This window comes from Carassius auratus, chromosome 27 (genome assembly GCF_003368295.1).
Source record: "Carassius auratus strain Wakin chromosome 27, ASM336829v1, whole genome shotgun sequence".
Classification (NCBI taxonomy): domain Eukaryota; kingdom Metazoa; phylum Chordata; class Actinopteri; order Cypriniformes; family Cyprinidae; genus Carassius; species Carassius auratus.
The window spans coordinates 4,941,386-4,966,381 of record NC_039269.1 but is presented as its reverse complement, the minus strand read 5'-3'; the positions used below and the strand labels follow the sequence as shown (position 1 = coordinate 4,966,381).

The window sequence follows — 24,996 nt, the reverse complement described above, 5'->3', positions numbered from 1 at the left end:
ATTTATAATGTTCCAAAGTATTTATATTTCAGATAAATGCTTCTATTCATCTTCTTCTATTCAACTTCTATTCAAGAAACCTGAAAAAAATCTACTCTGCTTTTTTTCAACATGATAACAATAATAATTATAATAAATGTTTCTTAATCAGAATATTAGAATGATTTCTGAAGGATCATGTGACTGGAGTAATGATGCTAAAAATGTAGCTTTGAAAACGGGGACAAAAATTACATTTTAAAATTAAATTAAACAGAAAATAGTTATTTTAAAAAGCAAAAATATTTACAATTTTACTGTTTTGTTGTACAAATAAATAAATGCTGGCTTGGTGAACAGAAGAGACTTCTTTAAAACCATACAAACATCTTACTGTTCGAAAACCTTTGACTGGTATAATGTAATAGTTTCGGTTTTATTAGAAGACATTTCACAACAGGAGAGCATCTCCGAGCTTTCCTTCCTCGTACCGTGAGCTTCCCGTCGGACAGGAGCCGGGGCTGGGGTCGGATCTCTGCACACGCTCCTCACAGAAACACCAGGAAGAGGAGGCAAGAATCCACCGTGAGCTCTCGTCTTCTTTCTGTTCGCCGTGTGGAGCTCGTGAAGCGCGTCAGGAGGAGCCAGCAGCAGAGAACTGCTCCTGTGGATGGATGGGAACCTCGGAGCGCACGGATCCCGGTGCAAGTGAGTGTCGGATCTGGACGGAGTGAGTTTAAGGACCGGCGGCTGAAGAAGATCTGGAAGCGTGTTTCTTCTGCTCTGGAGCTGCTCTGATTCCGATTTAAACTTCAAATCTGTTTTTAGGAAACGGGAAGGGTTAACGTGGAACAAACTCAGTACCGAATGCCACTTTGTGAGCAATAGCCTCCCAGGTTAAAAAAAGTGCACACTTTTAACATTCTTGCCCGGTTTCACAGACAGGGCTTATTTTAAACCAGGATTAGGTCGTAGTTCAATTAACATTAAATTTCACTTTAAAATTTAAATTCATGCATTAAGAAGATGCTTTTATCCAAAGCGACTTGCTGTGCATTCAGGCTATCAATTTTTACCTATCATGTGTTCCCGGGGACTCGAACCCACAACCTTGCGCTTGATAACACAATGCTCTACCACTTGAGCTACAGGAACACAAATTAAGACATTTAAGCAGCTTTTATAAAAATGCTTTAGAAGGAAATGCTACAGATGTCACTGACATATTTCAAGAAATGTCAGAGCAAGATATTTTTTAGTTGAGATGACTCAAATATGCATTTTGGAGTTTAGTCTGTGAAACCGAGGGCTATCTTTGTATTTTAAAAATGCATTTAGTCAAGTACACTTGATGTGACCCAAAGAAGAAATCTATTTGTGTAACTCACCGGTGGGAAGATAACGCCCGTGCTCTCGGTTCTCCTCCTCTTCTGTGTTTTTCTCGCAGCGCTGGCTGAGATTGCCCAGGTTTTCGACGCCCAGCCACGGCTCCGAGCGCAAACGCTGCCGACCGCGAGTCTCGCTCCTCGAAAGTTCGGGAGAAACCTCACCGCCTCCTCGAAAGTTAAAAATGTTCTCGCCCTCAGAGTTGGGAGAGCTGGTCTTGAGCTCGATGTCCGAGGGCGACATGCAGGAGACGGGCGAGCTGTCGGGCGACGGAGGGACATGCGGGTCGCAGCTCAGATCGGTGGATATAATGATGATGTCTCGTCCCTGGGCTTTGCAGGCGTCCAGCAGCACTGTGAGTGTGTCCTGATCGTGGGCGTTGATGGCGTAAACGAGCGCCGAGCCTCCGGCGTAGTCCTCGGTGCTGGGATCTGCGCCCGCCGCGGTCAGAGCCGACGCCACACCCGGCCCGGCCCGCTCCATACAGGCGTACATCAGAGCCGTGCGGCCCGTCGTGTCCTGGACACTGGGGTCGGCCTGGTGGTGAAGGAGATACTGGATGAGTCTGAGCATGCTGGATTCGGACTGATCGCCCCGCAGAGCTCGGCAGGCGGCCAGCAGAGGCGTCTCTCCTCGCTGGTTCCTCTCGTTGACCTGCGCTCCTCCCTCCACCAGGAGACGAACCAAGCGCAGTTTTCCCAGCCGAGCGGCGCTGATGAGCGGACTGCCATCCGCCGGGGAATCAGGTGACTCTATCATGACCGGGTCAGCTCAACTTCAGCTTAGATTAAGACATAAAACATTTCAATTATGAGAGGTGATGTATTATGATGTAAAACATCAAATGTCATAGGATTAAAAAAAACATTAACTGAAAAAAGGGGGAAAAAAGTTTTAATTATGAGATAAAGTCAAAATATGATATTTATAGAGTTCAAAGGGGGAAACTGAATCTCATAATTTAATATTTGAGACAGGTGAATAATATGAGGACGATCAAGTCAGAATTATTAGATTAAAGTAATTTTGATTAAAAAAAAGTAGATATTATGACAAAACGTCAAAAAATGTAACATTTTATATAACTGACAAAAAGTATGTAAATCGTAAATTAGAGTAAAAAGCTAAATCGTGATTATGAGAAAATATCAAAATTATGTCAAAAATGAGATAACAATGTCATAATTGACATAAAACTTAAAAAAAAATTTTGAGGAACAATGTCTAAATTGTGACTCGAAGTCAGATCTTTGAGATAAATAAAAATGTATATTAAAAAGTCAAAATTCTGACAAAAATTGTATAACTGACATAAGAAGTGAGTATAAAGTCCGTATTATGAGATTTATAAAGTTGAAATTGAGATAATTGCAATTTTGCCGTAATTCTGACCTTTTTTTCTGAATTTACATCTCTGATTTGAGATCATGAGAGTAAAAAGTAAATATTAGAGTAAAAAATCAAAGGTCAAGCTTATGACACATTGTAATACTTATCACATAAAAGTGAAAATGATTAGAGTGAAATGTCGAAAATAAGTCATAATTGACAAAAATATGAATAAATGAGGATGTCAATTGTAAAAAAAAAATTGAAATAAAAATACATTATATAATATGATAAATTCATAATTATAAGAAAGTAAAACTTATGTGATATGTAATCATTTCAAACTTTTATCTCATAATTGATATATAAATGACTTACTAAGTCACTTAGGACTTTATTTGGACAAATTATGACTAAATGTTGACATTTGATTTCTTGTAATATTTATGACTTAATATGCAATGATTTTCTTTTTATCTCATACTTGAATATATCATCATTTAGACGTTTTTTTTTTACTACGGCAAAAAAACTACAACAACAAAAACAAAAATCTTATCTGGTGGAAATGGCCTTCCATATATTTTAATTTGCTTACGTTGTAAACATAATGTTTAATTTGACTATATTTTTTATTATCCCAGCGCATATGAAACATTTTTCTGCTCATCAGACACAAATGGAAACACGTATGAAAGCATCAGTGTTGAAAGGGTTAAATGATCTCTGGCTGAAATGTTGAAGGGCTGCACAACAAAAGCATCCGACCGCAGCTTTGAAATGCCTTCATCTCTATAGGTGTGCGCTCTATTTTAAAACAGGACAGAGCTTGAAAGTGGCTTCTGACGCCCCTGAACGGACAGATTTGAGTATATGGTCACTTCCAATCTTCAGTATCTTTGTTAGTTTGATTGAACACGCACAACATGCAAATATATAGTTTGTACACATTCTCATCCACGTTGCACATTAGTTTAAATCTTTACTGTCCTTGAGAATCGTTGCTACTTTTTAGCACATTGTGTGTCCATAAATGCATGTACTTACTATAATATGCAATGTTTAATTTTTAAAGTAAAGATATTTTATATGTAATAGTTTATTAAATTAATTATAATGTAATGTACCTGCAGATTTGGCTGAGACGATCCTCCGAAACGAGCTTCACCTTGATCTGGAGCCGCTGCTGAAGTGAAGAGAGAAACCCAGCGAACAGATGAGTGTGTGTGTGTGTGTGTGTGTGTGTGTGTGTGTGTGGATGAACACACATATCAGACTGAACTTCAGTCACTCACACTCAAGAGTACCGTTCTTTATTGGTCAGCGGTCATAGACATTTTCAAATAATTTAAGGGAATAGTTCAGCCAAAAATGTAGAATTACTCTACCATCCAAACATAGGATGAGTTTGTTTCTTCATCAGGTTTGTAGAAATGTAGCATTGCATCAGTGTCTCATCAATGGATGCTCTGCAGTGGATGGGTGCCGTCAGAATGAGAGTCTGATAAAAACATCACAAAACATTGCAAATTGGTACATTTTCACCTCCACATTTTCACTGTTTATTGAATGAACGTCTGGATTTGTTTGCTGAATCAGTTGCTGATGCAAAGTAAAAGATTCTAGTCTATAATTGCTAAAAACTAGATTTTATTTTTAAAGACATTTGTGATTCGGATCATTTTGTCACAACTTATGCACAAAAAGTATATGCATGTACATGAGGTAATATAGTGCATGTCTTGAGCTCTAACTCTCGCTCTGCATGCATCTTTAATAACACAGTACTGTTAACATATGATTACAGAAACAAAAGCAGTTCATCATATGAGTGGAAGTGGAAGGGACTTTCTCAACACTGTCAGTATTTTTCCACTGCTTGAGTTTCTAGAAGCGTCTGACAGTCCTTCACTAACACTGTCTCGAAGTCACAACATTTCTCGTAGCTGTGTTGAAATGTGTTTACATGCCTGATCCTTCACACGATTCCTGTCTAGGGCTGGACGGCCAGATATCATGTGATAAAGACATGAGAAACAATGCACTGGAATTCTGCCATTGGATTACAAATGCTGTTTGGAAATGAATGTATTTATTTATTTGCAAACTCTGCCCTATACAAAGAAATGTTGCTGAGAATTTACTGTTTTAATGTTTTCCTCAGACTTGCTTAGGATATTAGGATATGTCCTCTCATAATTAATATCTGCTTGTATTTTCTACTATGCAATAAATAAAATAAAATACATAAATGCATTAAATACTATTAAATGTTTAATATTATAAGAATAGCCTAATATCAAAATTCAAGTATTTCAAATTCTGCTGAGAAATTAATGTTTGTTCTAAATAAATTGTTTACTTTTTCATTATTAATTATTAATGTAAAAGATATTAAACATTAGTAAAAAATATTGAATTCAAATATTTATTTTTTAAATGTGAAGGGGTTAAACTTACACAAAGCGTTCTGATTAAGAAACTGGATTTCTTGTTGCATCTGTGCAGCATTAAATGAAATGTATTTGGTTTCATCCTGTCCGTGCATCTACAGTAGAGTTCAGATTGTTCTCTGATATCGGTTCACTGCACGCACGGAGTCGCTCAGCTTTTGTCTTCCGGAGTCCAGAAGCATCCATCCTCACGTTCTGGTTGCACGAGTGGAAAAATCGAGAATGCGTCGGAAACACCGCCTCCAGCGGATAAAAGCGAGAGCGCGCGCGACGCACCGGCAGACGGAACCGAAACCGCGGGAGGAGGTGCTTTACGTTTGAGATAACTCTCAGTCTTTTAATTCAAAGTCTTACTCTTGAAACCCTTATCATTTCCCTCGGCTCGGAGAATATCGTTAATGGTATGTCTGGTGCATTTATATTTTGTTGTAGTCTACCTATTGTCTTATAGTAGGCTTTTATTTAATAATATTTTAAATGCAATAGGCTGTATTTCATTAATGCATATTGCACAAATGTGACCCTGGATCACAAAACCAGTCATAAGGGACAATTTTAAGAAATTGAAATGTATGCATGCACCTAAAAGCTGAATAAATAATATTTCTATTGATGTGTGGTATGTTGGGAGGACAAAAAAAAAAAATCGAAATATTAAGAAAATCATCTTAAAAGTTGTTCAAATGAAGTTGTTAGCAATGCATATTACTGAACACAAATTAAGTTTTGATATATTTACGACAGGAAATGTACAAAATATCTTCATGGAACATGATCTTTATTTAATATCTTTAATGTCTAATTGTGACTCATGCAATGTATTGTTGTCTATTGCTACCAATATACCTGTGACACTGATGACTGGTTTTAGGGTCACAAATGTTTCTTGAATTAGTTAGCATCGTCTCTCCCATAGTTGCAGGTTGATCATCATGCCTGAGAAAGTTCGCATCAACAGTGCAGATGTGAAATACACTGAGAAACACATCGAGTCGCGGTACTGTTACCACACTGCCTCTGTGCGCAGAGATGGAGACGCGTTCACTGTGAGTCTCTCAACCTTTACACTCATGCATTTCTGCTTTGTGCATTGCTGAAACTTTTTATTTCAGAGTCTGAATCAGAAAGTTGCATTGCGTTTTCTTCCTCCTCTGTGTAGTTGAGTATGATGCAACTGTACTGGTAAACAAGTGTTTAGCATGTTTTATGTTAATAAGGTGACGCCGTCCAGCACAGAGTTCACCTTCCGCACCGAGAGGAAGGTACCCAGGCTGGGTGTGATGCTGGTGGGATGGGGTGGGAATAACGGGACCACGGTCACAGCTGCGGTTCTGGCCAATAAACTGGGTCTGACCTGGAGAACCAAGACGGGTCTGAAGGTACAGCTTTTGAAAAGTGTGTCAATGTTTTGTAAGCTCATTGCATAGTGACCTAAATTCACATTTATGCATATAGCAGACACTTTCTAAAGTGGCTTTCAGGCTATGCATTATTTTTATCTGTCTGTGTGTTCCCTGGGAATTGAACCCACAACCTTTTGCGCTGCTAATGCAATGTTCTACCACTGAGACACAGGAACACAAAATACAGTGTAAATGTCCTTAAAATCAAACATCAACATTTATAAATAATATAGATATTAATAACAAAAAACCTTGCAGTAAAACACAATGTAATGCAATAAAATAAACCTACATACACATATTTTAAATGCATAAAAACATCAGACTAATTAAATTAGACGTAGTGACTAAATACAGTACAAAACAATAATACAGTCTTAGAATTAAGCATACAATTTTCTAAATAGCTACTACCAATAATACATATTAATAATAAAACACTAAATGCATATAAAATAATCTAAAAAATACGATTATACATATTTATTGTTATGTTTTTATAAAAGAAAATGTAAAAATGTCTATATTATTATGTAATATTAATTTTCTATTATATAAATGTAAATGTATTGTTTAATATTTGTAAATGCACAAAAAAGGTTCTAAGCTAATTTATTTTACATGGTTATGCATGAGTATATTTTATTTATTTAGTTTTTATTTAGCATATTTTTCCAACGAAAAACATAATTTTTATCATTTTAATATATATGATTTCAGCCCATCCATTCTTTTAGACCTGTGCATTATAAGTGAGGCCCATTGAAATAACCCAGCAAAAGAATTTTTTTCCCAGAACGTTTTGCTAATGTTATCAAAAGCTATTTTTGAATGTTTTTTTATTTAAAAACGTTTGTTTTTGGTCTTAAAACTGTCTTATATCCTTGTTTAACATACACACATTAATAAAACATTCCATTGTATCACTTTGCAAACATCATGGGAGTGTTACTTTTGAACGTTCTGAAACATAGTAACATTAAAAAAAAAAAAAAACATGAAACATCCATCTAAAATGTTTAAAAAACAACATAACAATGTATAGTGTTAACATTTGAAAAAAATGGACAAAGACCAGAAAACATTGAATGAATGTTACTATTAACGTCCAAAGAACCTTGCCAGAACGTTCTGAGAATGTTTGCATCATCTTCTTTCAGAAAGCCAATTACTACGGCTCTTTGCTCCAGTCGTCTACGGTGTGTCTGGGATCCGGTCCGGATGGAGAGGTCTTCGTTCCCTTCAGAGATCTGCTGCCGATGGTGCATCCCAATGACATCGTGTTTGATGGTAAAAGCATCATCTCTCATGGATCTGACGCTCTGTTAGTGGCTGTGCAGTAATGACTGAAGCTGTGATGTCTGCGCAGGCTGGGATATCTCGTCTCTGGACCTCGGCAGAGCCATGGAGCGCGCTCAGGTTCTGGACTGGAGTCTGCAGGAGAAGCTCCGCCCACACATGAGCCAGCTCAAACCCAGACCCTCCGTCTACATCCCAGAATTCATTGCAGCTAACCAGGAGCAACGGGCGGACAACCTCATCAGAGGAAGCAAAGCAGAGCAGGTGAGCACTGTGTATTAAGATTTACAATGCAATGCCAATTTATTTGTTTTCATTAAAATTTTAATTTTTTTCAGCCTGAATCATGAAGTTGCATTGCATTTTCTTCCTTTTTGGATACTTGCATACATGCACACAACATTTGAAAGTACTTTGCATGGACAGTTTAACTAAATTACTAAAATATATTTAATTAAATTATTTTTCATTGTTTGTTCATGTTAATGGAACCTTCTATCTCTATTACAAATGTTAAGACAAATTATCATCAAATTAACATTAAAAGGTTCTGCACTCATAAACTATTTAGTTTGACCTTTTGATTGATGAACATCAGATTGTGAAGCTTAAGCATCTCATTGCATTGATAAGTTGTTGAATTTTTTTATAGGTATTATTGTACATACATATAGTTGTTCAAATAAAGTTCTAAGCAATGCAAATTACTAATCAAAAATTAAGTTTTGATATATTTACGGTATGGTCAGTGCTTTAAGTGGCCCAAAAGAGGTGCCGGTACTCTATTATAGCCAAAAAAAAAATATTTTCTGTTTTTTTTTTTTTTTTTTTTGATGATTCCCCTCATCCCCTGAGGAAACAACAACTATATTGAAGGGCTTTTATATACAGCAGTCAACAGGCAACCTTAATAATTAAACCTTTTATTAGTTTGTGCATTTGCTTGAGATAGAAAGAACAACTGAACATAAATAAAATGCGCAAAAGGATTTTGAAAAAATACCCTTAGAAAGAGTTACTGCATTACTGCATTCAAACTTCCAAACTGACTCAAATGATTCACGAACCCGCTTTGAACTCCCGAACTGATTCAAATGATTCGCGATCCCCAAACTGACTCAAATGATTCGCGAACCCACTTTGAACTCCCGAACTTATTTAAATGATTTGCGATCCCCAAACTGACTCATGATTTGCGAACCCGCTCTGAACTCCCAAACTGAGTCAAATGATTCGAGAACCCGCTCCGAACTCTCGAATTGATTCAAATGATTCGCGAACCCGCTCTGAATTCCCAAACTGAGTCAAATGATTCGAGAACCCGCTCCGAACTCTCGAATTGATTCAAATGATTCGCGAACCCGCTACGAACTCCCGAACTGATTCAAATGATTCGCCTCATCCCCTGAGGTAACAACAACTATATTGAAGGGCTTTTATATACAGCAGTCAACAAGCAAACTTAATAATTAAACCTTTTATTAGTTTGTGGATTTGCTTGAGATAGAAAGAACAACTGAACATAAATTAAATGTGCAAAAGGATTTTGAAAAAATACCCTTAGAAAGAACTACTGCATTACTGCATTCAAACTTCCAAACTGACTCAAATGATTCACGAACCTGCTCCGAACTCCCGAACTGACTCAAATGATTCGCGAACCCGCTTTGAACTCCCGAACTGATTCAAATGATTCGCGATCCCCAAACTGACTCAAATGATTCGCGAACCCACTTTGAACTCCCGAACTTATTTAAATGATTTGCGAACCCTATACGAACTCCCGAATTGATTTAAATGATTTGCGATCCCCAAACTGACTCATGATTCGCGAACCCGCTCTGAACTCCCAAACTGAGTCAAATGATTCGAGAACCCGCTCCGAACTCTCGAATTGATTCAAATGATTCGCGAACCCGCTTTGAACTCCCGAACTGACTCAAATGATTCGCGAACCCGCTACGAACTCCCGAACTGATTCAAATGATTCGCGATCCCCAAACTGACTCAAATGATTCGCGAACCCACTTTGAACTCCCGAACTGATTTAAATGATTCGCGAACCCTATACGAACTTTCGAATTGATTCAAATGATCCGCGAAGCCGCTCCGAACTCCCGAATTGATTTAAATGATTTGCGATCCCCAAACTGACTCAATGATTCGCGAACCCGCTCCGAACTCCCGAACTGACTCAAATGATTCGCAAACGATTTCTCGAACTGATTCAAATAATCCGCGAAGCTGAACTCCCGAACTGACTCAAATGATTCGCGATCCTGCTCCGAACTCCCAAACTGGTTCAAATGATTCACGCTCCATACTCCGAACTAGGAAGAATTAGGAAGTGTGCATTGTGAAGGGCGCTCTGAAAAGCGGCAGTGAAGGCAAAGGATTAAACTCTCTATTAAAACAGATGTCCAAATGAATGTACTGGGTATGGTGATCTTAATATCCTAATGATTTTTGGCATAAAAGAGAAATGTATAATTTTGACAATGTATTGTATCCCTGTGCTACTGATGACTGCAGGGACACAGATGTGAAGTATATATAATATATAAATCAGGATGTTTTTAATCTTCTTGTCTTGTTTTAGGTGGCTCAGATCCGCAGAGATATCTGTGATTTCCGAGAGAAGAGCGGTGTGGATAAAGTCATCGTTCTGTGGACGGCGAACACCGAGCGATTCTGTGACGTGATTCCTGGAGTCAACGACACGGCGGAGAACCTGCTCCACAGCATCCAGGTGAGCGTAGTGGTAATGCATGGATCAGACCCGGTCAGGATCGCTGGTATTGATGGTTTCGGTGGGGTGTGTGTCTCAGACGGGAGGGGAAGTGTCTCCCTCCACCATGTTTGCGGTGGCCAGTCTTCTGGAGGGCTGTGCCTACATTAACGGCTCGCCACAGAACACGTTTGTCCCCGGAGCCGTGGATCTGGCCGTCCAGCGCGGCGTCTTCATCGGAGGAGACGACTTCAAATCTGGACAGACCAAACTCAAGTCTGTGCTGGTGGACTTCCTGATCAGCGCCGGGATCAAGGTGAGAGAGAACCAGTGCACTCCTGAAACAGGAACACGTGTGGAAGCGTCCTGTCATTTAGTTTTAAGCACTAAAAACACCGATAGAATTTAGGCAACATTTAACTATAAAGATACAGTGATTACAGTTATTATTAGTGTTCCTGTAGCTCAAGTGGTAGAGCATTGCGTTAACAAGCGGTTGTGGGTTGTGGGTTCGATTCCCCGGGAACACATGATTGTTAGCCTGAAGACACTGTAAGTTGCTTTGGATAAAAGCGTCTGCTAAATGCATAAAATTAGCAAACAACGAACAATAATTTTTTTCTAATTCAGTTTTTTGCATTTTAACTTTTCCACGTTCCATTTTTCCCCCGTTTGAATTTTTAAAGGGGAAATTCAGGATCCCATGAAACCATTTTATTTTTCCCCATTACTGTTTAAGTTTTTTTTTTATTATTATTAAAATTACGTTTGAATTTTATGCATTACATATTTTTCCCATCCAAATTTTTCTGGGTTTTAATTTTTAGCGTCCTATTATGTTGTTTTAAGCAATAAAAAGGCAAATATAATTTAGTTCACATTTAACAATAAAGACCCAGTAGTTCATGTAATGACTAAAATTATGAAACAAAGAACATTAAAAAAAAATAAGTATTCCGTTTTTTTGCATTTCAACTTTTACACATTCATTTTTTTTAATTATAATTTCAGGATTCCATGAAATCCATTATACTTTTCCCCAATTTTTGTTTAATTTATTATTTATTTATTTTTTTTAATGAAAATTACATTTACATTTTTAAGCATTATATCTTTTCCAATTTAAATTTTTTCTGGGTTCCATTTGATCGGTTTACATTTTTCTGGATTCTGTTTTCATGGTTAAATTAAATGTTTATTTATTCATCTTTGTTAAAAATATAACTGTTCATCGTTAGTTCATGTTAGTTCAGGTCCATTCAATTATAACAGATTCAGCATTTGATTTTAACAATTTATTAGGAAAATTTAAAATTAACATGAACTAGGGTATTTTAATGCTTTAGAATTATTAATATTGTTGCTAATGTTAAAAAATGGAAGCTTGTAACATTTTACCATAATTTTCTTTACAGTAAATTATCACATTACTTTTAAATACTATTAATTCAGTACAATTTTAATCAAATTGTTGTTGTTTTTTGCATGCATATACAAGTATTTTGTCCTCTTGATTGACAAACATTAAATTTTTAAGCTTATGCACATAATTTCACTGATAATTTTTTTATTTTTTTAATAATTAATTTTTCGTACAATATTTTAATAAAAAGTGCCAAAGGTATATATTCTGGAAAAACATCAGTATACTGCAATATAAAATATTTCTTGTTATTTTATTACATAAAATATTCCATATTTTATAATATAAATTCTAATAATATAAATAATATAAATTATTATGGTGTTATTTAAAGTATGTACTTTATATTAAGTGGAATATTCTATATTGCATATTACTTAAAAAATAAAATGCTCCTTTCAAGCCGACTTCGATAGTGAGTTATAATCATCTGGGCAACAACGACGGTCTGAATCTGTCGGCTCCGCAGCAGTTTCTCTCTAAAGAAGTCTCCAAGAGTAACGTGGTGGATGACATGGTGCAGTCGAACCCTGTGCTGTACCGAGCCGGAGAGAAACCTGACCACTGCGTGAGTCTGACGCTGTTTTACACACACACACACACACACACACACACACACATACACACACACACACACACACACACACATACACACACACACACATACACACACACACACACACACACTAATTACTGAATCATCCGAACGATTTCTGAAGATCATGTGACACTGAAGACTGGAGGAATGATGCTGAAAATACAGCGGAGCATCACAGAAATACATTACACTTTAACACAGATTCACACAGAACACAGCTGTTCTACTTTAGAATAATATCTCACAATTTTGATCAAATAAATGCAGTTTTCTTGAGCAGTTTGTAAATGCAAACTGACGATTGCTGCAGTGCATAAATAACGTCCGGGTGTGTTTCTGCGCAGGTGGTTATTAAATATGTGCCCTATGTGGGCGACAGCAAGCGTGCGATGGATGAGTACACGTCTGAGATCATGATGGGAGGAACGAACACCATCGCTCTGCACAACACCTGTGAGGTGAGAGCAAACTCCTCCTAAAATACCTTTTCATTTTTATGGATTACATTTTTTACTGTTTGAATTTTTTTTTTTTTTTACTTTTTATAATTTTCTAGATTTTTTGTATAGTTAAATTATGTTGGCAGTCAATGATTGACTTTAAAGATTAATCGAAATCATGAAGTTACATAAATGAACAGTAATTTACTAAAGGTTGAATACAAATTACATTTTTAGGCCCTTATGAAATGTTGTATTTTTAATTAATTCCAGTTTGAATTTTTCTGGATTCTGTCTTAATGTTAGTTATCAAAAAGCATGTCTTTAATTAAATAAAATTATGACACCTATGCATTTAACAACAATTAATTAAAAAAAAATATTATAAAATTTTAGGGCTTTATGAAATTAATTAACCCCTCCCCCAAGTTAATGTTTTTCTTTGAACTATTTTTCTGCCTTCAGTGTAAAAAAAGAAAAAGAAAAACAATTTCTGGATAAATGTTCTTTTAATTCCATTTTTTCTGGATTTTGTTTTAATGATTAAATTAAATGTTAATCCAAAAGCATGTGTAGCTAATTTAAATCATACAATTTAACAATAATTTATATATAAAAAAAAAGGTAGGGCTCTGTATAATGTAATCCATTTTATTTTGCTTTATTTAAACTCATTTTTCTTTCCTGTTTTAATTTCTTTTATTCTTTTATTATAATTAGTTAAATTATATAGTCGCAGTCAAAAAGCTTCTCTGATTAATTGAAATCATGAAGTTTACACAATTGAACAGAATTACTAGAGGTTTAACAAAACAATTAATTTGTTTCTGGATTCTGTTTTAATGTAAAGAATCAAAATTCATGTCTATAATTAATTAAAATCATGAAACCAAAATCATGTTTATTAAGTTAAATTTTTTTAGGGCTTTATAAAAAAATAGTTTAAATAAAAATGTCCTGGATTTTATTTTAATGGTTAAATTAAATGTTAATCAAAAGGCATGTCCAATGAATAAAAAATTGATTGCATGGCTGTTGAAATACTGAATATTATATTTAAGTCCCAGTCTGATGCTTGTGTCCAGGACTCTCTGCTGGCCAGTCCCATTATTCTGGACCTGGTGATCCTGACAGAGCTGTGTCAGAGAATCTCCTTCCGCACTCAGGACGATCCGGTTTTCCAGGGTTTCCACAGCGTCCTGTCGCTGCTCAGCTTCCTGTGTAAAGCGCCTCTCGTCCCGCAGGGGGCGCCGGTGGTCAACGCCTTCTCCCGCCAGCGGGCGTGCATCGAGAACATTATGAGGTCACACACCTTCACTCAGGAGATATTCTGATTGATATAGTTTATTTAGTTATTAATTATGCATCATGTTCAGTAACTCTCTGCAGCAGATTAGCAGCTTTCTTGTTGTCAGCTCTGTTTGTTGAATGTGTTTGTGTGTGGATCTGCAGAGCGTGTCTGGGCCTGCCTCCACAGAATCACATGCAGCTGGAGCACAAGATGACCAGGAGCTTCCTGCATTCAGAGGAAAACCCCATCCTTCATCCCGTCCACATGAACGGAAAGATGGAGCACACAAGAGGCTTTCAGTCTACCAAATACATCCACACCGACGGCCACCAGAAGCTGCAGCACACGATCACATAAACACCCAGCTAGATGTGTACTACTGAGTGCACTCAAGTCCAGTCCAGCAATCATGCTTCTTCTCGTTTAGTGAGTGTGGATGAATATTCATCTACACATTCCTAGATTTTTTACATGAATGCACTGAGGAAAAACATCATTTTTGTTTGTTGAATAAAATAATTAGTTCTCGTATTGTGAGAATTGTTGTTGCATTTGTCAAATGTATAAATATTAATATATATAAAAAGTAAGAAAAATAATGTTTTTGAATGTAATATAAATAATAGCAAATATAATCAATTATATATATATATATATATATATATATATATATATATATATATATATACATTGATAACTGATTTTATCTCATAAACTCATTTGGATCAATTTCTCAAAATACAAAACTCTGACTTTATATTATGTAAATGCTTCATTCATTCATTTTGCTTCTCCAGTAAATGTGTCTTGATTTAAGAGCACTGGAAAACAAAATAAAAACACTTTCATTTACTCCTCGATCGGTTGCATTTGCATTTTAATTAGAACAAAGAGCAGGAACATGAATCATAAAGTGACTGAATTTGTAAATATATAATATATCATCTTTACAGCTTTGCTTGTACAATTCAGAAACATTACTGACATTTATTGATTAATCAGCTTATTAACAATTACACACAGGATTGAGACATGTCTTGGATGTTTTTTATTTGTTTTAATTTCACCATCATTTCAGTGACTTTTACACAGATTTCTCTAAGAGATCACCGTTTTTATTTTATTTTATTTTTGCATGTTTTTCTAATTTACAAAAACATTAATTACAAATGACTTTAGCATTACAAATTGGGCTTTTAAGATTAAAAGTGAATTTGAGAATGAATGCATATTTGTAGTCACATGATCAGCGACAAACATTTACGTGCATTTAATTCAACATAAAATGTAATTTAATGTCTTAATGATCCCTTGTTTTACATGTTTATAAATCCTAAAACTGTGAAACTTTTGAAGCTGTTTGGACTCTCATTTTGGGTGACGGCACCCATTCACTGCAGAGCATCCATTGAGGAGACATTTTCATTTTTGGCTGAATTCTTTTAATATGATTTCCATTTTATTAGTCATTTATATATTTAAAAAAAATTATAAAAACCTTTAACTACCAAAAAAAAAAAAAAAAAAAAAAAAACACTTCCTTGATGACATCATCCTGCAGGAAGTGACATCATTTACTGGCGGGAAACCAGCAGCACAAACATCAGTGAGTATATTAATGTACCTGATTTGATTTTGTTTCACTTTGAAACATTCGTCCCATTTAAATTAACTTACATAATTCAGTTTGATGCAAAAACATGATCATGTAAAGTTTTAAACGTGTGAAGCTAACAGCTAGAAACACTTGAAATATCCTAAAATCACATTTGTTTGATCCCATCTAGTGAGCCTCGGGCCTTTCCTCGTGACAGAATGATTATTGCTCTTGAATCAGCATAAAAACAAAAACACACCGGTAGCTTTAAAAGGGATTTATTAACCAAAACAAGATTGGAAATGAACATTTATCAATAATGAAATGATCTAAATGATAGAAGGAACCAGTTCTAGTGCATGAAATAGATCGAAACATTCATGAGTCACACATTCTGAGCTTTTTCACTCGTATTATAGTTTCATCGCTGATAGAAACAGAAAGTTACAGGCGAAGTGGCTTCAAAAAGCTGTATCCAAAATTACAGGAAGGAAGTTCAAGTTGTTTCCTTTTGTTTTGCCGTTCGATGCTGTTCATGAGCACAAGACGGTGATGAATACCAACGATCAAACAAAAAGATCTTGCAAATGCCACGTTTTTGTTTTAATGTATATGAAATATAGGTCACCACAAAATCAAAAAAAAAAAAAAAAGAGAAATTACAGCCTGTGTAGAGTTAATACATTTTAATCTGTATTATAAATATTATTTTTATTTAAAAAATAATAATAATAGTGCACAATATAGTAATATATACTATGTATTAAATTACTTATTATTTATTAAATTAATTGTGCAGCGTATATGTCATTAATGCTGATTTTAAACTGAATAATTAAATAAATGATTACAATTTTATCATATATATTAAAATTATGTAGTGCATTTGTAATTTATGATGATAATTATATTTTTTATATAAAATTATATACAATTTATTAAACAAATTTGTATATTGCATTTTCTAGCAGCAAACAATGCACTTCTCATGAAAATAATAACATTAAGACTTTTTTTGTGTGCTATATTATAATTCTACCTTTTTTCTTTGATTTTGTGGTGAAATAAGACTAAGACACAGCTTCAGGTGAAATGTTTGGACTGAGTCTGCTCGGATTGACTGAGCTTTAATGCTTTAGATGCTACGAAACCTCTTCAGTGCACTTTTCACATCACAGTTATGAAAGACAGGTGCCAGAATCAGCTTTTAAAAGGCGTCCCAGTTTATTACAGTAATATGACATATTTCCCCCATAACTCACATGAAATGAAACATTAGAGAATGTACAGATACTGGCAGACTGAAAAACCCCAAGACCCCGAACAGCTGAGAAAGTGTGTGTTTATGTGGACGGCGGAGGAAGACCACTGTTGACCTGAAAGCGTGTTTCGTCTGATATCCCATACTGCACCAGCGGGTCCTGCACCAGATCATCTTCATTACAAAACATTCAATCAACAGTAGAGGTTTTCTCTATTCACAAAGCTGCTGAGACAAACTCTTCCTGAGGCACAGAGGGAAGGGGGCGGGGCTTACCTTCTCAGCAAGCTCATTAACTATGCACACAGTGATTGGCTGATTTATTCTAGAGCTAGATACTATGTTGCAGCATTCAAATAAAGGTTTAAAAATGAAACTTAACTGCTACATTCAAATAAAGATGTCACTAATTAATAAATTAATTAAACTTCTCAAAAGCGATTAGCAAATATGCATATAAATAATGAATAATCACGGCTGAGACATGCAAACAGTTAACTATTTCAGTTAATATTTATTTTATTTCAAATAATATTTTAATTTTAATATAATTTTAGGTTTAGTTAACAACCCAAAAAATAAGTCTGAAAAATATTTTTCTATTTTAAAGTAATTTTTTTAAGTAATTCCTTTCTCTTTTTTTAGCAATTTAGTTGCGTGTTTTTGTCAGTTTTGTTTAATTTAAAAACAAAAACAATGTCTATGCAATTTTTATTTTTATTTGATTTATTTTAGTACATCAAGTTATACCTAAATGAAAATAAGAAATGTTTCCTTGGCAACTACATGAAATAAAGTAAATTAAGTTTTTGTTTTATTTCAGTTAATATTTATTTTATTTCAAATAATTTATATATATATATATATATATTATACATTTTTTTTTTACATTTTATATTTTAAAGTCACTTTAAAGTATTTTTAAAGTAATTCCTTTCTCTTTTTATCGCAATATAAGTTGCGTCTTTTTGTCAGTTTTGTTAGTTTTTAAGAAAAAAAAAACAATATGTCTATATAATTTTTATTTCAATTCTAGTTATTTTAGGAAATCAAGTTAAACTAAACAAATCTTTACTTGGCAGCTGCCTGAAATAAATTATTATTATTTTTTTTTTTATTATTATTTCAGTTAATATTTATTTTATTTCATAAATATTGTTTTGTGAATACAGACACTGATACTGATCTCTGAGAGGCATTAGCTGCAGTAATAAACAGTAATTGACAGTAATTAACAGAGATTCCTTCACCTTGCCGGTGAGCCGATGGATTTCCGTGCGATAGTAGATCAGGTTCTTGCGCATGGATTCATAACTGTGAGACAGAAGCAGATCAGAGTTATAAAGCTGGAGACGCAATGCATGATGGGAAACGTCTGTGACACACACCTGGCTTTAACGATGGCATCGATCCACTCCACACACTGCTCCTGAGAATCACATTCGAACAGATACTTCCTCTCGGCTTCGTCCAGAAACACTGAGAACAAACAAGAGTCACACTTCTCTCTTAAAGAGCCTCACATAAAGAATAACCAGTCATTGTAGTATAACTGATACACTATTATAGGTTTTTATATAATTTATATTAATAAAGTAAATTAAGTTTTTGTTTTATTACAGTTAATATTTATTTTATTTCAAATGTTTTTTACTATTATTTTTGTTTTAGTTAACAAAAACTCTTCTTAAAATCCCCAAAAATAAGTTTTTTTTTTTTTACATTTTCTATTTTAAAGTAATTTTGTAAAGTATTTTATTGCTCTTTTTTCTTGCAATTTAGTTGCCTGTTTTTGTCAGTTTTGTTAGTTTTTAATAAAAAAATAACAATATGTCTATATAATTTAGGTTTTCTATAATTTAGTTTATCTATATAATTCTAGTTATTTTAGGAAATCAAAGTTAAACTAAACAAAAACAAAAAATGAGCAATCTTTACTTGGCAACTGCCTGAAATAAAATAAATTAAGTTTTTGTTTTATTTCAGTTAATATGTTTTTTCATATATATATATATATATGCATATATATATATATATATATATATATATATAATTTTAGTTTTAGGTAACAATAACCAAAAAAAAGTAAAAAAAAAATAAAATAAAATAAAATTCCAAAGTAATTCCTTCTTTTTTTCCCCCGCAATTTAGTTTTGTTCATTTTGAATTTAAAAAACAATACGTCTTTGTAACTTTATTTACATTTTAGTACATCAAGTTATATCCACTAAATGAAAATAAGAAATGTTTCCTTGGCAACTACATGAAATAAAGTAAATTTAATTTTCATTAATATTTTATTTTACTTCAGTTAACACATAATTTAAATGGATAACACTTAAAAATAAGATGTAATTTGTTAAATTAATGTATAACCTAACATTAACAAACAATGAACAGTCCATTTATTACTATGTTAATGTTAGTTATTGAAAATACAGATGTGCGTTGTTTATTCGTGTTTATTTATTATATTTTAAATGTTTAGCTCTTACCAATGGAGAAAACGCGATCGTCTTCTCTCTCGACACGACACTGTTCCAGCAGCAGAGCGCCGATGGGCTGAAACACAAACCAATTCAACGATAACGATAACGATAACGATAACGATAATGATAACGATAACGAAGATGCTGATTCACACTCACCTCGTCCTCATCGGTCCGAAAGTAAAACAGGAAATTAACGATCAGTTTCACTAGACGCCTCTTCACAACTGTAGTGGGAAACAAAGTAGGAATAAAAGTTAAACTCTATTAAGAGTTAATAATTTTGGTTTCTAAGACTCTATTCTCTCCAAAAGGCTAAACCAGATCTAAATTTAAATCCAGTCTAAAAACTTATTTCATTTTTTAGTGCCTTTATGTCACTTTAGTTTACAATTAGTATATATAATGCATTTTTATTCTCTCCTGGTTTGTGTATTTTATTAGTTTGTATTGTAAAATATACTATTATTACTTTCTATGTCTAAAAAAAAAAAAAAAAAAAAAGTCGGGACATTTTATATAAAAATTCTGACTTTCCACTCACAATTCTTATAAAAAGATTATAATAAAAAAAAGAAAAGAAAAAAAGTAATGTAAAAGTAATGATTACTTTGAACTGCATGAAAAAACTCACAATTCTGACCTTTTTTCCGCTCATAGTTATGAGTTTACATTTCGCAATTTTTTTTCATCAAGAGAATAAAAAATAAAAAAGCAAATTGCAACTTTTTATCTCATAACGCTAACTTTTTTTCTCGCAGTTGCAACTTTTAATCTCAAACTTTTTTACCTCAGTATTATGAGTAAATTAACAGATTACAATTCTGAGTTTACATTCTCCGAAAAGGAAAAAAAGTCAGAACCGTGAGATTATAAATCATAACTTTTAAAGTTGTTAGAGAAAAAAAGCATATATTTTTACTTATTTATTATTCTTTTTAAAATGTCATGTCAAAGTGGCTTTAAAGACTCCAATCTGAGCGCTTTTGTTTTCAACAGCTTCCACAGAAACGCTCCATTTCTTGTTTGGTTTATTTTAATGGCAGTATACACGTTATGTGACTGATTAATTAAATTACTTCGAATGTCGCGCCATAACCGCTTTTTTATTTAAAAAAAATTACCGTTAATAACGGCGAACTGACACGATGCGATTAACGCTAATTTCACTGAAATCAATCTACCAATCACAGAGCGCGTAGTGGAGGCGACGGGACCCGCCTCCTAACGCGATTGGATACTGCAGCTGTGTGACGAACACTAGAAACTAAACAGCTGTACGCGTACTACCTAACAACTGCTATCAGAAAATAGTACGAATAGTACGCTGTATGCGATTCCGATCACCTTGGTGCTCTAATAGAAACGTCCCCGCTTACCGTCTCCCCTTCTCGGGCCTCTCATGCCCAGCTCGGCCGCTCTCTCTGACGGCTGGCGGCTCAGGAACACCAGCTCTTTCTCGTTGAATCGCATCTTCAGCTCTCTGACAGCACTTTCGTCCCATTAAAGCGCATTGTTGTGTCATTAAACAGCGGTTTTCGTCCCAGCATCAGTGTGAGATCGGATACTCCTCCTCCAGAATATCAGCCAGAGTCTGCTGCTGTGGTCAGAATCTCATCTGATCGAATGTTTAAGCGTCCTAAACGCACACACACACACACCCAAAACAAACACACACGCAGACAGAGTGCGACAGGAACTGAACACGAGCGACCGGAAGAGGGCGCTGCTGGGTTACCGCTGAAAAAACAATTCAGATCAAACTATTTGGACATTTTTAATTTGACTAAAAATATTTTGTGAATTTAAAACAGATTTTTTTTATGTTTATTATGCGACGTCTTGTCATTTACAGTTTTGTTTTAGTAAATCCCGACAATGTGTGACTTTTATTAAAACAGGAAGCGGAAGTTCATCACTCATCGCCGCGACTACGCATTACAGCAGCGGCAAGCGTGATCCGGCCTTGAGGTAAAAAGTGTTTTTACAAAGAATTTTCCAATTAAAATAGCATTTAATTATGTTTTTTTTTTTAAAAGAATGATCTGAATCATACCGCTAAACTAATCTCTGGTATTTTAATGAGCTTTCTGCATTTGTTATGGTTCGTTAAAATGCCGCTTTGAAGACGGTCCGATTCGATTCAGTGCTTTATGTAACGTAACTGTTTTATATATCATTTATTTTGATGTCTATTTATCCTTCACATAATTGCATTTATTTTCAGAGGCTGTTTGTTACATGAAATAACTACATGAAATAAAGTAAATTTAATTTTCGTTAATATTTTATTTTACTTCAGTTAACACATAATTTAAATGGATAACACTTAAAAATAAGATGTAATTTGTTAAATTAATGTATAACCTAACATTAACAAACAATGAACAGTCCATTTATTACTATGTTAATGTTAGTTATTGAAAATACAGATGTGCGTTGTTTATTCGTGTTTATTTATTATATTTTAAATGTTTATCTCTTACCGAGGCTGTTTGTTGTAAGTTTCAGACTTCTATATGTGAATATTAAACGATCAAGCTCTCTCTCGGCTATTTTCCACATCTTTGCTGATTTCTGTAACTTACTCTATATTTTCAGTCAGTTTTGTAACAAGAGTGTGCTGGCGGGTCGTTTTGAGTTCTGTAAGTTCACCCATCAATCTTTAAGATGATTTCAGATGATCTTCAGTCGTGTTTGAGTGTGTTTTCCTCTTCTGTGGTTCCAGGAGCATCTGTGTGAAGCGAGGGATCTGTCATCATGGATTTCCAGCACAGAGCCGGAGGGAAAACCGGCAGCGGCGGCGTCGCCTCGTCGTCCGAAAGCAACCGAGACCGGCGTGAACGCCTTCGACAGCTGGCCTTAGAGACCATAGACATCAACAAAGACCCGTACTTCATGAAGAACCACCTGGGCTCCTACGAGTGTAAACTGTGTCTCACGCTGCACAACAACGAGGTGTGCGCTCCGAGAGACTCTCACACACTTCACACACACTCGTCCTCGAACATAACTCTCATCCTGTCTGTCCTGTTCCTCTTCTAGGGAAGTTACCTCGCTCACACGCAGGGCAAAAAGCATCAGACCAACTTGTGAGTGCACTTCTGATGATCAGGATGGGGTTCAGTGTAGACCTGGAGTTCATTGTGTTGTGCACTTTTCTGTTTTAGAGCAAGACGAGCTGCGAAAGAGGCGAAGGAAGCGCCGGCTCAACCCGCTCCAGAGAAAGTCAAGGTTGAAGTGAAGAAGTTTGTGAAAATCGGGAGACCGGGTTATAAAGGTGAGAGCCTGTGATGAATGAAACCCTGAGTACGTCACACAATGCATTGTGTTGTGTTTTTGCTTTCAAAATTCAGTAATCACCAATGACTGGACAGTCATGAGAATGCATGTATCAGAAGCAGTAAGGGTCTAAAAGTCATTGATTAACAGATGTACTTGTTTTATTTCGCCTGCAGTAACGAAACAAAGAGATCCAGAGTGTGGACAGCAGAGTCTGCTTTTCCAGGTAAACCCAGTCGTGTCTGTTCAGGGTTAAAGATCTGATCTTACATCCATCTGAACCTTCGCTTACATAATAAACGCTGTCCTCATGTTCCAGATTGATTACCCAGAGATAGCAGAAGGTATCGGGCCGAGGCATCGCTTCATGTCGGCGTATGAGCAGAGGATCGAGCCTCCGGACCGTCGCTGGCAGTATCTGCTGTTCGCAGCCGAACCGTACGAAACCATCTCCTTCAAGGTCTGTGGATCCCATGCTTGAAACAAGTCCAGCGTTTGTCTCCAGGAGCTTTACTTTCACTGTTCCTCAGCGGATATTGTGTACTCTCTGTGTGTGTGTGTGTGAACATACTGAGTTGTATATTTAAAAAAAAAAAATAGATATTTGAAAGTGGGTCAAAGACAATAAGAAATGTACAAAAGTGATTTTATGTCCATTTTAAGGTTTCAAATACGTTTTTGGACAATAAAATGTCAAAATTTTGTAGAAATAATGTTACGTTGCCATTCAGTGTGACACTATATATGTGAAAATTCTAACAACATGCTTATTCTGATGTGTACATATTATGTATATATAAAATAATAAGTGAGAATATTAAATTTGATTTGTTTTTCAAATGAGTTTTTAAAAAAGTATAATGAAAATTATAATACTTATTTTAATTTTATAGCTTATACCTTTTTTGTCTTTGACCCATGCATATATTTATACTTGTATATATAATTATTTTATATATAAATCTAACATTTTGCCTTAATTTAATATATATATATATATATATATATTAAATTAAGGCAAAATGTTAGATTTATATATAAAATAATTATAAGTACACACACATAGTATGTAAACAGACTTTTATTTTGAATGCAGATAGTCGTCAGGTTTTATTACATTTGAGATTTGATGATATTGTTTCTGTCATATTTTCAGGTTCCCAGTCGCGAGATCGATAAGGCAGAGACTCGTTTTTGGACACACTGGAACAGGGAAACGAAACAAGTAAATAAAGAGAGAGATAAGTCATGTGTGTTTCTGGAGCTTCTCTCGTGCTGACCTCTCGCTCTCGCTCTGCTCCAGTTTTTCCTGCAGTTTCACTTTAAGATGGAGAAGTCTCTGGCTGCTCCTCCAGGTCAGACGCCGTCGCTCGGTGTGAAGCGTCCACCTTCCATCATCTCTGGACTCGGTCTGCATCCACACAGTGACTCCATGCCGCCCCCCCCAGGAGGGATACATGGCATGCCCCCCGGAGCCCACATGCCCCCACACATGCCCCCCCCAGGAGCCCTGCCTCCTCACATGAGGCCCCCGATGCCCCGCGACCTCTGAGGGACGCTCTGCTTGAAGCTTTCATAGATAATGCATTAATAAACCATTTCACCTTATAATGCATGTATATGACCTCATGAATAATTGCAACCACAGTTATAATACGTTTGTATTCATTTATTACAACTTTAGAAAGTGTAATGCATTAAAACACAAACCTAACTTCAAGTATTGTAATGCATTTGAACTACGGTTGCAATTGTTTATGATAAATATAATGCATCATGAATGTTTTTATAATGCATTCTATGTGAAGGCTTCAAGTGTTAACAGTTGATCTTTCTAGACATATATTGACGTTAATTTAGTTTTCATGAGCACAAGTCTCTGATTTGACAGGTCTGTTTTTATGCTTTTTTTTATTATTAAAACCTTTAAAGTTGACATGAAATTGAAGTTGGGATTGTCTTGTCTTCTATACTATAACTTCTGAATGAAATGTCTTGAATGCACTTGAATTAATCCATTGGAAATTGATTAGATGGT

At 35.1% G+C, this 24,996-nt stretch overlaps 4 protein-coding genes across 6 annotated transcripts; 2 read left to right on the top strand and 2 right to left on the bottom strand.

The window, feature by feature from the left end:
- Positions 1-216: 216 nt before the first annotated feature.
- On the bottom strand, positions 217-2,124 carry LOC113046241 (ankyrin repeat domain-containing protein 34B-like). The gene is made up of 2 exons (XM_026207186.1): positions 1,368-2,124; positions 217-797 (listed from the first exon to the last, which is right to left on the bottom strand). Exons 1-2 carry the CDS (start codon positions 2,122-2,124, stop codon positions 370-372), a joined length of 1,185 nt encoding a protein of 394 aa, XP_026062971.1. The 3' UTR covers positions 217-369.
- Positions 2,125-5,411: 3,287 nt separating this feature from the next.
- LOC113045157 (inositol-3-phosphate synthase 1-A-like) lies at positions 5,412-14,860 on the top strand. Of its 2 annotated transcripts, none has more exons than XM_026205356.1 (11): positions 5,412-5,548; positions 6,070-6,193; positions 6,365-6,526; positions 7,711-7,840; positions 7,920-8,113; positions 10,449-10,598; positions 10,678-10,893; positions 12,404-12,568; positions 12,943-13,056; positions 14,124-14,341; positions 14,491-14,860. In XM_026205356.1, exons 2-11 carry the CDS (start codon positions 6,080-6,082, stop codon positions 14,684-14,686), a joined length of 1,659 nt encoding a protein of 552 aa, XP_026061141.1. In that variant the 5' UTR covers positions 5,412-5,548; positions 6,070-6,079; the 3' UTR covers positions 14,687-14,860. The 2 variants fall into 2 exon arrangements, with proteins under 2 accessions (XP_026061141.1, XP_026061140.1); XM_026205355.1 differs by having other exon boundaries at positions 5,436-5,548; positions 6,064-6,193.
- A 1,051-nt stretch (positions 14,861-15,911) lies between these two features.
- LOC113045158 (splicing factor 3A subunit 2-like) lies at positions 15,912-24,902 on the top strand. 2 transcript variants are annotated; one of them, XM_026205357.1, is made up of 10 exons: positions 15,912-15,935; positions 21,578-21,647; positions 22,278-22,321; positions 22,405-22,634; positions 22,722-22,768; positions 22,847-22,956; positions 23,135-23,184; positions 23,278-23,418; positions 24,115-24,183; positions 24,262-24,902. In XM_026205357.1, exons 4-10 carry the CDS (start codon positions 22,437-22,439, stop codon positions 24,508-24,510), a joined length of 864 nt encoding a protein of 287 aa, XP_026061142.1. In that variant the 5' UTR covers positions 15,912-15,935; positions 21,578-21,647; positions 22,278-22,321; positions 22,405-22,436; the 3' UTR covers positions 24,511-24,902. The 2 variants fall into 2 exon arrangements, with proteins under 2 accessions (XP_026061142.1, XP_026061143.1); XM_026205358.1 differs by lacking the exon at positions 22,278-22,321 and having other exon boundaries at positions 15,920-15,935.
- On the bottom strand, positions 17,127-21,399 carry LOC113045161 (pleckstrin homology domain-containing family J member 1-like). Its single transcript, XM_026205362.1, has 6 exons — positions 21,056-21,399; positions 19,836-19,903; positions 19,683-19,749; positions 18,576-18,666; positions 18,438-18,501; positions 17,127-17,347 (listed from the first exon to the last, which is right to left on the bottom strand). Exons 1-6 carry the CDS (start codon positions 21,147-21,149, stop codon positions 17,270-17,272), a joined length of 462 nt encoding a protein of 153 aa, XP_026061147.1. The 5' UTR covers positions 21,150-21,399; the 3' UTR covers positions 17,127-17,269.
- Positions 24,903-24,996: the final 94 nt, after the last annotated feature.

Bases quoted from the DNA above. Each gene is read 5' to 3' on its own strand.
- LOC113046241 (XM_026207186.1), bottom strand. From the start codon at position 2,124: ATGATAGAGTCACCTGATTCCCCGGCGGATGGCAGTCCGCTCATCAGC. The intron at 798-1,367 runs GTGAGTTACACA...TCCTAAAAACAG, and splicing joins CGGGCGTTATCTTCCCACCG to ATTTGAAGTTTAAATCGGAA.
- LOC113045157 (XM_026205356.1), top strand. From the start codon at position 6,080: ATGCCTGAGAAAGTTCGCATCAACAGTGCAGATGTGAAATACACTGAG. The intron at 6,194-6,364 runs GTGAGTCTCTCA...TATGTTAATAAG, and splicing joins GAGATGGAGACGCGTTCACT to GTGACGCCGTCCAGCACAGA. The intron at 12,569-12,942 runs GTGAGTCTGACG...GTTTCTGCGCAG, and splicing joins GAGAGAAACCTGACCACTGC to GTGGTTATTAAATATGTGCC.
- LOC113045161 (XM_026205362.1), bottom strand. From the start codon at position 21,149: ATGCGATTCAACGAGAAAGAGCTGGTGTTCCTGAGCCGCCAGCCGTCA. The intron at 18,667-19,682 runs GTAAGAGCTAAA...GTTTGTTCTCAG, and splicing joins CGATCGCGTTTTCTCCATTG to TGTTTCTGGACGAAGCCGAG. The intron at 17,348-18,437 runs GTGAAGGAATCT...GATCTGGTGCAG, and splicing joins TCCATCGGCTCACCGGCAAG to GACCCGCTGGTGCAGTATGG.
- LOC113045158 (XM_026205357.1), top strand. From the start codon at position 22,437: ATGGATTTCCAGCACAGAGCCGGAGGGAAAACCGGCAGCGGCGGCGTC. The intron at 22,769-22,846 runs GTGAGTGCACTT...TTTCTGTTTTAG, and splicing joins AAAAAGCATCAGACCAACTT to AGCAAGACGAGCTGCGAAAG. The intron at 23,419-24,114 runs GTCTGTGGATCC...TCATATTTTCAG, and splicing joins ACGAAACCATCTCCTTCAAG to GTTCCCAGTCGCGAGATCGA.